Source organism: Sparus aurata, chromosome 5, assembly GCF_900880675.1.
Source record: "Sparus aurata chromosome 5, fSpaAur1.1, whole genome shotgun sequence".
Lineage (NCBI taxonomy): Eukaryota > Metazoa > Chordata > Actinopteri > Spariformes > Sparidae > Sparus > Sparus aurata.
In genome coordinates, this window is record NC_044191.1 from 18078540 (window position 1) to 18094727 (window position 16188).

Sequence of the window (16188 nt, forward strand, 5' to 3'; positions counted from 1 at the left end):
CACGCCCACAAACTTGCAATTAAAAACACATAATAACACATAAACAGCTCAAACTACATTATAGGGAACATATCAACTGACAGGCTCTCTGCAGGAGTGCAGTTCCCCCTCAGCTGGTTGCTTTCCCTAATTAAGTTTTCATTCTATGGTGTTCTCCTCTCTCTCTGTGTCTTTCAACATGACCTCCCTCCAGTTTTTTTACAGCAGGCTTACTACACGACTTTCTTGTGTACCTTGTGTACCACGGGTCCAGAATCACAAGTGGTCAGACAATCGGACGGTTTGGAAACAATCCTTCAGATTAGACAAATTTATTTGGAAGAGACAGACATGAGGTGAGCTGTATAATTATCACCCACAGCGTCTGTGTTCGTCATATTGGTGACTAGCTGCTTGTGTCCGACCTCCCTGATCTTCTGACTGCTTGTGTTTCTTGAGGCGTCAGACTTTTATGTAGCAATGTCACCCTCATTCTCAGATCTCAGCAATTAATTTGATGTCATAACCAACGGGAAAGGTGCCAAAAGTACAAAGATAAAACCACAATTTTAACAAACTGACGTGGTCTTTTATGCAAGGATCGGTGGACTTGTGATTTAACAATCAGGTTAGACATAAGGCTTGTTGTTAGGCCTGTTGTCTGAAAGGGCTCCAACCTGTTGCCACCTGTTACACATGTAACAGGTTGTATTGAGTTTATGGCGCTGCTCGGTGGATTTGCTCAGTGATTATTATTCCAATTAACCAGATGTGCTACCAGAAATGCCATGATCTAGAGCTGCATTTAACACCTTATTTTCTCTTCATATATGTGTAATACGTTTTACGGGCTTAAAGAGACAGGTGTGTTTCAGACAGAGGGGGGCAGTATGGGAAAACTGATGTGTCAAAGGATGTAAACATTTTTTAAGTGGTAACCCAGAATGAAATTATGAACTTAAAACTGAGTGTGGAATATCTCCAAGTTGTTTTGATGCCATTGCTTTCTGTTTTTGGACAAATGAGACCTGATTTTATACTACTACTGGTGGTCTTGAATGTGTTTTTATATATTTATATTCACACGAGGGGCTCTAAGGAGGCTGTTTTTTGCAGTGCACCAAATAAGAATGTACACGGGGTGGGCACTCCTTTGCTACCATTGTCATTTGTACTCATTAGTACTGGGTCTTTCCTGGTTAAATTTGATTCTGTTTTTCATTTGTACATGCAAGAAAAGCAAGCTGAGCCACAGGGTGCACAGCCAGGACACCTGAAGATAGATCCCTACACAATATAATGCCCTCTGCTTTGTACCCTCTTGTCAGAATATATGAGACTATGAGGGGTCTGCTTGTTACCTAAGGCCAAAGTTTCCTCTCCATTAAGATGTCTGCTGTGGCTACTGTCTCAAATGGAGTCACCCCCCACCACAAAGTGTCCACTCCATAAGCACAGCAGCCCGTGGATATTCCCGCCATGAGTGGGTTATTAATCATCTGTCTAAATCGGATTTATGGACTGTAAGATGATATATCTGAGCATATGCAGGCACAGGAATATTGATTTAGTTCTGGCTTTAAGCTAGCCATAAGACATTGTCAGCTCGGTGTTATGAGCTATTGACAAATAGCAGGCATGCTAAAGGCTGCAGCCAACTGGCAGAAGTGATCTTGGACCATTCTGCCTTTTTTTTGCCCTATCTCATTGTGTAGTTGGCCATGGTGCTCAAGGCTTTTAATCAACACTGAAGCAGTTTCACTCCACCTGCTGCAGAAATCCTTCAGTGTTTTACAGCCTTAAGTATAGAGGATGATAAGAGTTCAACTTGTGTAATGGTTTTCCTATGGGGGTGCTCACATTTTGTAAACTCGAGCAGTAAAACCATACACAGCAATCATGGACCTCAGCAACCTGCTGTAATGCGTCCAGAGACAGTTCTGCTTCCCCTGAATATGACACTAACTTTGATAAATACATTGTTTTTTTTCAATTCAGTTAAATTGAAAAAAAAAAAGGTATTTTATTTCTATATCTATGATGCATGATTACTGCATACTGTCACACAGTCTGGCATCTAATCTGCGTAAACAATGTCAGCAGAACATTTTCGTAGTTTTAACATTTCCTAAAAAATACAAAAGCTGCAGTCTCCCAGTCAGGTAAAACACAGTTTTTATCAGTCACATTAATATGCACAAAGGGGCCTTTATGTTTACCGTCATTTGTCCCCGCTGTCGACATAAAGATGACATGTGGGTGTGCTAGGATATGATAATGGACCATAAGAGAGTGATTTTGTTTTTTTGCAGCGATGAATCTAGTCTGCCTTGAGTCGTGTTTCATGTCTGCTCTTTGTTTTGTCCTGACAGAACAACACATCATGGAGACCGCAGTCGTGTCAGGAATGTACCTGCTACAGCGACGTGGCCATCTGCAGGCCCACCCACTGCCCTAACCCACAGTGTGACTTTCAGAAGGTATGACATTCGACATTTCACAGGAGAAGTGTGGGTGCTTTTATGATTTTGGGAGAAAAATCTATAGTAGGCAATTTGTACCACGAGCAGCAGGAAGTCTGTTTTTCATAAGGAAGAGGCCGGTGCTGTTCAGCTTTTTCCTGTCGTCAACAAGTGGCTTGAAAAGACCCAAAACCGATATTGTGTTAGTCTCTACCCTATCTGTGGCACTAAGCTTCAAGCCCAGCCGTTCTCATTGAGCACATAAATCTTTAAAAGCGTTCCCTTTTTTAAACTTAAATTGAAAGGATTCACTTGTTTCCTAAATAGCTTGGCAAACTTTACTAAAACAAGTTTTAATAGTGCATTTTTTGCAGATTCTTTTCAATGGAAACATTTAATGAACTGATAAACCATTGTAATAAAGAAAGGTCATGAAGGAACATATCTCCAAATGCAAAAGCATTGATCATTGACGTGTGTGTTTAGAGAAAAAGTACACAAGAATCAACAATCACAATTTGAATAGTTTGGCTAATGTTATTTACAACAAGTAATTGCTTTCAAATAGCTAGTATGGTTAACCTGGCTAACACCGTTTGAGTTGACCGTATTTATTTATCATGCTATTCGTTAATAAACTGATGTAAGGTTTAGCTAATGTAAAGACATTTTAGGGAATTCAGGCAATTTAAAGGTTTACCTATTTAACCAGACTATAAATAATAAAAACCTCCTGTTAGCCTTACAGTACCTAGTTGCTAGTTCAGCTGATAACTTGATTGGAAACTGAATTATTGCCACACAAACATAGCAGAAGCAACAAACACAGTCTCATGGTTTAAAAAGCCACTGTTTCTGTGAAGTCAAATGAAGAAGACAATTGTCAGGAGTGTAGAAATTCATTTCTATTTCTTGTGTTCTAACTTGACACAACTTAAGCTTAAGTAGGCTTTAACAAAAAAGAATACTTTGGGAAAGCGCCTCAGCCTTTGAGAAATACTTTCAGAACTATCTTAATACTTCAGCTCATTGAACGTGTTTGGAATTGCACAAAAAAGACTGGGAACATACAGGAAAAAAGTTCACTTACAGCCACAACAATGTCCTTAGTTGTTGAATAGCCACAGACAGACACACTGTTATTGATCATAATGTAGATGTGATGGACATTTCTTTAGCCACAGAATATCAAACAGTGTGAGAGAGTGATATTGTTTTGTCAAAAGTCGGCCATACAGTAAGCCACTGAACAGCAACCCGAATCTTATTTCATAATACTCAGTAAAACGTGATGTATGATGTTTTGTGGTATTTTAGTTTCCATCTCTTAATTTTACCTCAAAGCACAGACCCTTTTTCAAGGGCCTTTACAATCCCTCATCTTTGTGAGTTGTCCCTACAGCAAGAATAGTTAAAATAACAGTGTGCAGTGAAGTCTTCCGATTGCACCATTTCATTTGACACAAGTTTTTCAGAGACTCTTAGTTCCAGCCTACCTTTTTTTGGCTCATTACATTTCACAGGGACACATTTTCAAAAGCTCTTTTTCACCCCATCAGTCTGGCTGTTCCTCCGCATGCTTCATCTTAAATGTGATTTAGACGTCAAGCCTGCGGTGACGGCATCAAATCCAATCCCAACCGTGAGCTAAGGCAACAATCAATGTCTAATGAATTTCACTCTGCTGGCTAGCAATCCAATGTTAATTAAAAATGAGACATAATGCTCACCAAGCCATGTGCTCTTTTCATTTGGAAAGCTCTTAAAATGTGACTCCCTCTCACCTGCAGTGTGATTAAAAAGTATCATGCTTACATTTCCTTTTCCTCTAATTTTCCTGATTTACTGACCTCCAATCCATCTCTAAATTTCTCTAATAATCTCCATAATCAGTATATTCTATACAACACATTCTGATAGAGGATAAGATTATTCTTAGTACACAGTCCAGAAGTTCTCCTCTCAAGGATTTTAAATTCAGTTTTATGCTGCAACTAATGATTCATTTTCAGATTATTCCCTCAATTAATTGTTTGGTCCATGAAATATCAAAAAGTAGTGAATAACGTCAAGACTTCCCAGAACCCTTATGTTGGTTTATGTTTTGGGATAAGAAGATCACCAGTAACACACAAAGTACAGTTGTGTGGAACCTGCAAACGTTTAGCATTTGAGTTTAAAAAATGACTATAAACAATCCATAATCAAATCTATCCATTTCCCTTTGATGGAGGAAATTGTTGCAGCTCTTATTTTTTCAAATTAGATGGCAATGAAAATGAAAGGAAAACTGCCCTATTCATTGATACAATCATTAGTACTCAAAGTGGAAACAGACAACTGTTCTTCCCTCGCTTCAGATTTTCGTTGGCGCTTTTGTAGAGAAGACCACTACATTGCTTTCCAGTTTCCTTTGAGTAGCAAATTACAAACAATGCTGAACAAAACAAGTTTAATCCTTCATTCAGTAATGAAAGCATGAAAAAAAAAGAAATGTTGCCAGACTGCCAGCCTGGATATTCTTGGGAGATTTGGTCCCCAGTGTCAGACTCAATAGCATATTGAAAGTGAGGTTATAGCGAATCAGTCTTTATGCAGATGGTGTCATTATTCTGTAGCCATTATCTATATGCCTCAATCAACATTTACTTCATAAACATGAGAGCAAAGCAGTTGTCTGTTGCCAGTGTTGTAATTTTTCCTTTTTACCTAAGTCCTGTACCACTAATAAACCTTAATAATATCACAGAGGCGACAATGTTATTGCTTGTTCAAAACCAAGAATAACACCTTGGTGCGTTCATGTTATTTGATTTTGGTTTTCATTATTTTTTGAGTAGCCAACAAAGTGGCCTTCACTCTCTAAGAGAAGCACTGGACCCCTACCCCCTTTTGCTGCAAAAGGTATCTGCGAGAGAAGAACAACCTTGAGTCTTACAACTTTAAGAATGCACGCCAGTGATAAACAAACTCCCATCCTCCTGAATCTGAACCACCTCTCTTCATTTGTGGCAATAAAATCACAATTTGGATCAAATTCGTGTAGTACAGCCACATTTTGGTGATTAGATTTGAGGCAGCGGACGGGGAAAAAAAAGAAAAAGGCAAAAGCTGGAGGGACTGAAAATAAATGAAAGGATGAAAAGTTCAGGATGAGAGAGAGCAGAACTAGGGCCTCAATGAATGAAAACACTTTGCGGTTCAGAGCATTAGTGTCCAATTTGTTAGCACAAAGTGGCTGTTGTGATAGATTAATTTTCCTGATGCTGTTAAAATTCAGCTGGTGGTCCTGTTTCTATTTTAAAATATTCTGTGCTACCAGGTGATTAATGACAAGCTGAGAGTACAATATAAACCCCTGGTCTGTCTGTGTATTCATGGTGAACTAGTACCTCCTGCAAAGCTCCCTGTCCACCCATTTTATTTCCCATGATACCCATTATTATTTATACATCTAGCTTCCATTCTACTGCCTGTTCACATGTAATTTGCCTGCTGCTGCTGATTTCTGTGCCCCTCTATTCTTTTCTTTTTCTCATTTTCAATTGACACTCGGCATTCACTGACGCTCCTCAGGGGTTGTGTGTTTTTCACCTTACACAAATTGTGTTCCTCCCCTCCGTCTTTTTCCATTCCATATCATTTTTATTTGCAAATAAACGACACCTAAACCATTCCCCGACGCCGCGCCCTCAATGCCTTCCGATGTGGTTCTTTCCACACATTCAGCCTCAATAAGGGTGCGGAGGCGGCGCGGCTATAGGACTGCTCGTTGATTCTATAGTATTGTGTATTGTGCTACCTCAGCCACGCTCACCCTGTATTCTACATGTCGTGTGCAAGCCTGGTAGTCATCATATTTTCATCATTGTCTGTCTGTTTCGTTATTTGGTGCATGGCGGTTAATTTCCATGGAACTAGACCGATCAGCAGGTTCTGTACTCTCTTTCCATCTCGTGTGTTTATTTGGTCGTATTTTGTGTGTATATGTGTATTCATGTATGTCTGTCTTTTCCAAAGGGTGAGCGTTTGAGGATTCCTGCCAACAAGTGCTGTCCAGAGTGCATCTCCTCGTCCCAGGGCTCCTGCCAGTATGAAGGAGTCATTTATGGAGTAAGTGAAAGAGAGTGGCTCTTACTTTCCCCGTCACCTGATCCTTCAACCGTTCTACTAAACATTAATATGCACACATGAAGATGCAGCATCTGTAGATCGATTTAAAAATGACCTATCAGTGTTTTTCAGTTTCTTTCTTTCCTTTAGTGTTTATACATGGGTAATGCATGCAAACATTTTGAAAGATAAAACTCAGCACCAACAGAAGCTCCTCTATCCTACAGAATACGCTGGCGCTGAAATGACTCGTCAGTAGTCCCGTCTTTGTTTACGTGATATTGTGATGTCACGCTTCATCACCATTTCCCATGTTTCTTGCAAACCTCGCAGCTAGTTTGGCATGTAAGAATTAATTTAATAAAGCTGCTTTGTTGTTGATAGCGGTGCTTGCTGAGGCGTGTGCAAGCTGACCAATCATAGGAGGTATTCAGGAGACAGGAGCTACAGTAAATTCTAAGTGCTGTATCGTAGGCAACTGGACGTGTGTCAGTTTCTTGAAGATGTTTCGCCCCTCACCCAAGCGGCTTCTCCAGTTCTAACTAACTGGAGGGGAGTTGCAAGCTTTTAAACTCTGTGTCCACACAGAGATCAATAAATGCTGTTCAACACTCATCACCCACTCGAGCACAAGGTGGGGGGGTCATCAGAACCCTAAACCATCGGGCCGAAACCTTGCCCACTAAGTCCGAGGGGAAGGAGAGGGAACAGAAGCACATAAGAGGAGCACTTAAGACCTGTGGCTACCCCCACCAGACCTTTGTCAAAACTGTATAAAAGACCCGGAGCAGACAGAGAGGAGGAAAAGGAAAAACACAACATCATTCTGTATGTCACAGGAACATCTGAGAAAATCCGAAGGATCTTTATTAAACATCATATCCTGGTTCACTTCAAACCTACCAACACACCCTGGCAGAAACTTGTTCATCCTCAGATAGAAAACACCCAGACATAAACAGAGTGATGTAGTTTATGCTGTTCAATGCAGCCAGGTCTGCACAGATTTGTACATTGGGTAGACAAAACAACCTCTCGATAAATTGACTCGTCAGGTCAAGACTCTGCTGTCCACTGATCGACATCTGAAGGAGCACTAGCTTCAGTAAAGGAGCAGCGCTGGGCACTATGAGAAAACTGATGTGTTCTTTGGAAAAAACACAAGCCAGGAAATGAACATAATACTACATCTCTTTTTTAACCCTCCTATGATGTTCCGGTCAAATCTGACCGATTTACAACTTCATAAGATCCTAAACATTTTATTTTTCTTCTGATTGTCACGAGGCTTTATGATATCCTCCACACTAGGCATTTGAACATATAAAATTTCTGATCAGCACTTTCAACGAATTTTGAGTCATCTAATCAATTTTGTAACACCCATGGTGTTCCCGGTCAAAATTGACCGGCATATGAAATGAATGGGTAATACTAGATTATGTTCATTCCTTAGATGGAAAACATCCCCATGTACACCCACACATCTACATCCACAACCACAAACATCATCCCACCCTCACACACACACACACACACACACACACACACACATATACAGTATATATTCCCCCACGCGTACCACACATTCCAGACTGAAGAATTAGATGTCATTTATGGGAAACTGTCTCTTTCTCGCGCTTATATGCCCACCTGGGAGCCACACACACTCTCCAGACCTAACAATGTATCATACCTGTTCAAAGGCCCAATATATACCGATTTACACATTTCAAACTCAACAATTAGGTGTTTGTTATAGGAAACGATCTCTTTCCCATGCTTATGTGCCCATCCCTACACGTGAACCACACCTTACATAATAGACTATCTTCTCATAGACAACCTGTATAAAACTTTATTTGTGCCTTTCTGTCATTTGACTCTGTGACCACTATGAGTAGGAAATTTACTGTAATAGAGGCTCTGGACCGATTTTTTGAGTCAGATGAAGACGAGATGGAAGTTTAACTGGAGATAGAGGAAGATGTGTCAGTAATGGAAGACAACATCCATCCTGATTTTGATCCAGACCTTTATGAGACTGACCAGTCAACAGATGAAGAGGCTCCAGAGGAAGAGGCACATGGAGAAGAGGCACGAGAAGAAGAGGCACCTGAAGTGACATTCCAGTCCAAGGGTGGCAACTTGCTCTGGTATTTTTCCTCCCAGGACAGAGGAGGCAGAGCAAGAGTGGAAAACATTGTAAGGATGACGCCATGGCCAACACGATACGTAATATCTCGTGTGGATGACAACAAGTCCAGCTTCCAACTCTTTTTACCAGAGTCCATGGAGGGAATTGTACTGGACATGACAAACCTGGGGGGGAAGTGTGTGTTTGGGGACACATGGAGAGAGTTGGACCAGGTAGACCTCCAAGAGAGTATAAATAAAACAAATTAGCTACAAATGTGATGCCTATGTTTGCAAGGCACACTCCAACCTGATTGTACAATACCACTCCTGTGTCCTATTCCAAGGCTGGTGAGCGTTCCTCCAGTTTATGTTTTCAATTTCGAGGGCTAGACAATGGGTGGGGGTATTTCACACTGAGAAAAACAGCTATTGATGGATTTACAAAAGAATACGGAAATGTTATCAAAATGCACCCAGAAGCATACATTTTAGGTTGAGACAGAGGCGCGCACACACACACACACACACACACACACACACACACACACACACAGATGACTATTCATGTTGATTTTCTGATGTTCTGAGAATTTGGTCTCCGTTTTGATTATTATTATAATTTTCAGTGTCTATTCTTTGTATATTCACTGCAGTTATGCATGTTCACAACTAGTTGGAAACATTGTTTAAAGCATTAAAGGGTGTTAAATAACATTTGGTAAATGATTATGTTCTAATTATGTTTTTTGTGGTAATTTAAGAGCAGTTAAACCTGACCGGTCAAATTTGACCGGGAACACCAAAGTAAGGGGGGAGAAACGAACATAATACAAGGGTTAAGCACACTACATTGTCCTATATATAGTATAAGAATATCTCATAAACTTATGTGCTCCGGCTGTTTTTCATGATTTTGTGTGGACGCCTCGGCTCCAGCGTGGGGAAATCTCATTGCTACAGCACAGATTGTGTTTGTTCCTTTTTTTTTTGGACAGGTTATTGGACACATGCAATCATACTGAGTGTTACGTAGTGTAACTTTGTTCTCTGCATTCAACCCATCCACAAGGAGCAGTGCCTGGGTCAGGGGCACTGCCATGATCATTTACCAAATGTACATGCATCCGGAGGAGATCCACTCGACCACGGGGAGAACATGCAAACTCCACACAGACAGGCTCTGCCCCAGCCTTCATGCTATGAGTTGACAGAGCTCACAACTGCGCCGCTGTGCTGCCCTGTGCTGCCCTGTGCATTACCTCTTTGTGCACGATGCCAGGTCCATAGAGAAATTGTTTTTTTTCCGGATTGGTGTGTAAAATACTTGACCTTGTACCCCATCCAACACCTTCTGGATGAACTGGATCGCCGACTGTCAGCCAGAAATTATAAGCCAACATCAGTGTTGGTCCTGACTGAATTGGCAGCCAGGTTATAAAATCTGCCAAAAAAGGCCGAAAGCAGAAGAGTTGAGGCTGTTGTAGCAGCAGATAAATGGTTTTTGGTTTTGGAATGGCTTTTTTCAGTTATCAAAAAGGCGGATGAAGTGTTCTTCTCTTGTCCCTGCGATGATTAAAAGTTGTGACATTATTTGGAAATTGATTCGGTAAATTTTGGTCTACCGAGCCCCCCCCCACCACCCTTCTCCCACTCTCAAAAGAAACAATCACTGTCTTGTTCATCTTCGTCCACTGGCCTCCAGCTCAACAAGCTGGACTTTTTTGACAGTGCATGTCCTCAAACGAAACAAGGCTGGGTTTTGGGATTCCAAGGGCATCACTTCTCCGGTGAAGTGGCACTTTACATGAAGCTGAACTGCCAGGAGAGGAGGTTTAGAGAGGAGTCACGCCCTCAGTGCACCTTTACTGGAGAACAGTTTGTTTTTACAACCTGCTGCTCTTTTCCCCAGGAGGAACTTCTTGGATGAATTAAGTGTTTTTATTTTTTGGAGACACCCAAGGTGACAAAGGAGGATTATGATTTCTGCGTTCATAGCAGGTTCAACCAAGGATAATTTTTTGGGAATACATGGGTTTTTTAATCGACCAGTTTGTTACTATTTTGTATATAACAGCATTCAAAAGTAAACGTTTATTTATTTGTTTTGTTTTGTTTTGTTTTGTTTTGTTTTGTTTTGTTTTGTTTCGACCCAGCATATTTAACATATTAATTTAACTGGTTGTGATTCTTCAGGATTTAATGGAAGAAAATGCACGTTGGCTGTGTGCCAGAACCATTAAAGGCTTGCTTGTTGTTCGCCACAGAGATCTGTTCTTTCCAGGGTGAAAAAGCATTTAGATCAATTTTCCATTAAAACTCTTTCTAATGATATATTTCATGCAGGCTAAAGAAGATTTTAATGCAGGTTTCACAGCCCGACGCCTCAGAAAATGAGTGAAGCCAGCTGCTCACCTCTATCATTTTGTCTGCAGGAAACATTCACATGCTGATTTCTCATTTAGAGTGATAGAACAACACGCATCCTATAGATTCACACATGGATGTAGTCGAGATATATATTTAACTCTAATTAATACCTCTGTGTGCCAGTATAGAGTCCGTCAATCCAGTTCTGTCAATCACAGAGCAGAAACATCTTCCTGGTTTTATGCCTACACATGTCGTCCTGGGGCATTTATTTTAACACGAGTATATACGCATGTGGATAAAAGGGTGAAGGGAAATCTAGGAAGATCGCCAACAAGCTTAGCATTTGCCTGAAGCTGGTTTTTACAGCTGAGACGAAACCCGTCTCTTTAACCCAAGCAGACTCTGCATTTCCGTGTTCACATGTTCAGGTAATGTACTCTCACAGCGTGCCTCATTATCTACATTCACATACACCCCCTTATTTTGAATCTATTTTTTTCTCCTCTTCTCTTCCCATGGTCTCTTAGTTTTCCACACATCCCTTCGTGACTCTGTTCTCTCTTCTGTCACTCAGGCTTAGGCGTACAAAGTTCTCTCGTCCTCAGAGAGTAAAGCAGCTTCCCTCAGCCCTGCTGTCTCTCTGCTTCTTCCTCTCTTTTTTCCCCAGCTGGTTGTGTTTCTGTGTGTGACTGTCTGTCTCTCTGTTTCTCTGGTACCCACAGCACGACAGCCAGTGGAGTCCTTCGCCCTGCACCGTGTGTGTTTGCTCCAGAGGGAGTGTTTCCTGCAGCGCGCGCCCCTGCCCCCCTCTCACCTGCCCCGGGGACCAGAGTCTGTTCACCCCGGCTGGAGAGTGCTGCCCCAAGTGTGGCCGAAATGGAGGTGAGGGCGCTCATCAAACCCGCTTGCATATGCAGAAATATCAAACGCAGACTGTTTTTACAAAATGTCTTTCTTTCTTCTTTTAAGGATCGCAATTTCTCTGCATACGTTTGTCTGTTAACTTCCAAATTCCTTAATGTGTACTGTTTATTGTACTGTGTACTGTTTTTATTAGTTTCCTGCCTTGAGACAGACCCTTTTGTTCCGTTTAAATCCTAAGGCCATGAAAAATTAACCATAGGTAGAAGAAGTTTCATCTTAAATTATAAAATGATAAGATTTTTATTTTTATTATAATGCAGCTGAAGTCAGGAACTGCTTATTGAACAATGTGTTATTAGTGTTTAAGGGCCCTATCTTAACGATCTGAAACGCAAGTATCAAACGCAAAGCGCAAGTAGCTTTGTGGGCGGATCTCAGGCGCTGTTGCTATTATGCAGGCGGGATAAATGACTCTTGCGCCCGGCGCAAATCTAAAATGGGTTGGTCTGAAGTAGCTACATTATTCATAGGTGTGGTTTGGGCGTAACGTGCAATAAACCAATCAGAGCGTCATCTAACATTCCCTTTAATAGCAGGCGCGCTTGTTCCATGGCGCATTGCTATTATAATGGCGAATTTGCCAGGCGCACGCCAGGAGCGGTTCACAGCCGAGGAGACCGACGTTCTCGTCAGGGCTGTAAAAGACCGAGAAGTGGCATTGTATGGGGATGGGAGAAACCCATCCAAATTAGCTTTGATTAAACAGGCGTGGGAGGAAATTGCCACAATTGTTTCTACGGCTGGCATCCCCAGGACATCGCACCGGGCCTCGGGAGCAGTGCGCACGGGCCGAGCAGTGCGCAACGGCCAGCTGATGAGGGAGCAGCGCAAACACCAAGGTGCAGATGATCCAGACCCACTACACGCCGTGGCAGTATTGTCAGACCGGACCGCACTGTCCGGGATGCGGCAAGGTATTAATGCCCGTCTTGACCGGGTGGCGATGTTGCTGCGGCCTCTCAGGCGCATCGCCTCAAGTCTCCAAACGCACCACCTGCTCCACGCCACTCCCGCACCCACGCGGGCGCGTCGCATATTAGAGGGGAAAAGAATGAGTCCTTCTGTTTAAATCTTTTCAACTTTTTTTTGTATGGTTTGCAAAAACGGGAACTGCTTCCTCGTAGATGAGAGAAGCAAAGTGTATGCACGTTAAGCACACGCTACATTATGGCCAAGCATGCGCCCTTAAAATACTGAATCTGAATAAGCGCCACTGACTTTAGACTAGGTTTTTCCTGGTCTGTGGCGCAAGTGTTTTCTGAAACGGCAAAATAGCACCAGTGAACGTTTGCGCCGGAACACGCCTCCTCTTTTCACTGAACCGCCCCCAGGAGCGCAAAGTCATTCCCTAATTTAAGGACGTGCGTCTGCGGAGGGAAAATTCCAATGTGCGCCGAATGCAAAATAGGAATTACAAAAGCGCCAGTGTACAAAGTCAATTGCGCTGAGTGCAAGATAGAGCCCTAAATCAGTTTTTCTGGCATATCTAGATTATATCCAGAGTGATTTCAGAAAGTCTGCAAAAAGAAAAAAAGTAACAGAAAGAAAGTCAAAACTTATGACATGCAATTTGAGCAATCAGATCCAAGACCCATTATGATGTGGTTCAAAATTCATTTCCAAATCAGAATCCGGACACTTTATTTGGCATCACTTTTAACACAACAAGGATGTTAAATCCAGAGCAACGGAAAAGCGCATCATAGCGCCTGAGCTGAGGGTTAAGTGAGCCTCCGGCGAAAGAGGAGTTCTGCACGGCGACTTGACAGTACAGTTGTTCAGAGGGTGAGATAATAGATCTCCATTTCTCATTCGTCAATGTTGGGAAGCCTTTACCAGTGTACGTAGCTACTGACGCACCCACAGTGTTACCACAGCAACCAGTGTAGATAGGTCAGTGAAATCCGATTTGATCGCTTGCAAATAACAGTGCGGACAGTCTGCCTTAAAATGTTTATTTGAGAATGCAAATCTGAGTTTCCTGCAGTCTGAACCAGAGGTGGATTTCAGTGTTCGATGTTGAGATTCAGTTCCCGTTGGTCAGTTTGGCAGGAAGAATCGTTTATATCCTTCGTTCGTTCATTCGACAGTGTCCTAGACTCAGCATACGATTGGCTGGCTCTCAGTCCTCTTCACCACTCTGATAACTAAACAGTGAACAACACAATGACTAGTCTGTGAGAATGAAAGAATGAACGAGAGGGAAGTGAAACGCGGAATCAGGTCAGTTCGTTTGCGTTAAAGACTCGTTCCTTCAAACTGATTCGTTCGCAAACGAGACATCTTTAGTCTGAACAAGGTCTCAGACATGCTTTGAGAGTTGCATGTAGCCATCTTTGGACCATCAGAATACACCGGATGAAAGTAAACAAAACCCTAAACCCAAACGCTATAACCTGTTTCAGGGCATGAAGACAAAAAGCCACACACAGACCCAAACACACACACACAATGATTTTGCCCTGCGGACTGCACTTACACATTCACACAGGAAGCCAAAGTGTTTGTACTGGAGCTGACAGTCGTACAGAGCAGCTCACTGCCTCAGGTTAGCTCCCTTCGTCGTTCAATAACGATGAGCTCCACTCCTGCTCTCAGTTCAGGTAGTTCTCACCCCGAATGTGTTTTGGTGATAGTTCTCTCTTCTATCCCACCCCTTTAGACTGACAGATAGACAGACAGGCAGGCAGGTAGGCAGGCAGACAGACAGACAGGCAGACAGACAGAGGCTGACGACTACATCATCAGTGCAGCATCGGACTAAAAGTCTTCTTTTGTTTTCTGACAAAGTTTCTTAAACATTACCATGAAAATCCACACAATTTGTCATTGTTCCTTCTACAATAGTCGCTTTATGCGATCACGTACAAAGATCTCGGTTGGTGAATCCATCCACACAAAGCTCCAATGAAAATGTAAATGTTCCCGATGCAAATCTTGATAAAAGGAGCTAAGTGGTGTTCACAGAGTAAAATGATTAATGCTTTCAGGATTACAGTTATGAGTAATATGGTGCATTATTATTCTCTTTGTGTATGCGTGTGAATGTAACTCTTGACTGGAGCGTAGTTACCGCCTCTGCAGGCTTCTCGTCACACTAAAAGTAAAATATCACATAAGATCCGTCATAAAGGAAACCCACGTCAGAGATAAAGAGATAGAGATAAATCAACACAGTTAATTTTAAGTATTAGTTTTTTCTTAAGACAATCTCCGTGATGCATGCTGTTTTGCCTCGTAAAAATGTAATTTGCCTCCCTTGGTCTCCAGTGGACTATTTAGCGATATTTGCCGTGGCAAGCGATCACTCAGGTGCTTGGATCCCCTTCAGAGTGTGTGCCATCTTGTGTGCCATCTCTCAGACAGGATGCTGTCGTGACAAACCTTGGGCTTTCAGACTGCACCGTGCAGCTGGAGCTGAGCTGAAAGGTTAATCTTTACTCTAATGATGTCTCGGAGCTGCTATGATGCATCCCGACGGTTTGCAGCTAATTAGCGACTGCATTTTGTTCGTCAGTGTAAATCAACGAGTGTGAGGGCAAACAATGCTTGAACAGTCGGCTCATTACCTGACTCCCATTTTCATTGTTTACTCATTCTGTGTTTATCGGTGTGTGTGTCAGAGTCTTGCTCCTGGCAGGGGACCGCGTACAGAGACGGTGAAGAGTTGGAGCCCAGCCTTTGCTCCAGATGTGTCTGCGGCAACGGGGAAGTCCAGTGTTCAGTGGCAGAGTGTCAGCAAGTGGCCTGCAAACCGGTGAGTTTCTGGAACACATTTTATTATGTTGACACTGGCAGTTACAATGGCTCTGTGCCTCTCCCCGTCAGTTCATTTTGTTCAAATTCAATAGACTTTATTGGCACAAATATTGAAGGAAAAGTCTGAGGCTTTGTAAAAATGTGCTTTTCTGCCCTCAAATCCACAGTCAGAGAGGAAGACAATCAATTGTTCCAATGCATAATTGATTATCTATCTTACTACTACTTATACGCCTCCCATAGGATGGGTATAGAAGCTAAATATATATATATATATATATATATATATATATATATATATATATATATATATATATATATATATATATATATATATATATATGCTGAGTAATGTTTTAAAAATGGAGACCCACCTCTTGACTTGTTTTCATTACAAATCCAATAGTGACTTATACATTATAATATATATTATAATAAAGTG

General features: G+C 41.9%; 1 protein-coding gene across 2 annotated transcripts in view; it reads left to right on the forward strand.

Moving 5' to 3' along the window:
• fras1 (Fraser extracellular matrix complex subunit 1) overlaps positions 1-16188 on the forward strand; it is a 257491-nt gene that overhangs the window by 70081 nt on the left and 171222 nt on the right. For both annotated transcript variants that reach the window (XM_030416990.1, XM_030416991.1), the window contains exons 3-6: positions 2352-2459; positions 6462-6554; positions 11786-11945; positions 15611-15744. In XM_030416990.1, coding sequence (XP_030272850.1) covers positions 2352-2459; positions 6462-6554; positions 11786-11945; positions 15611-15744 — 495 coding nt within the window. The remainder of the gene's footprint in view (positions 1-2351; positions 2460-6461; positions 6555-11785; positions 11946-15610; positions 15745-16188) is intronic.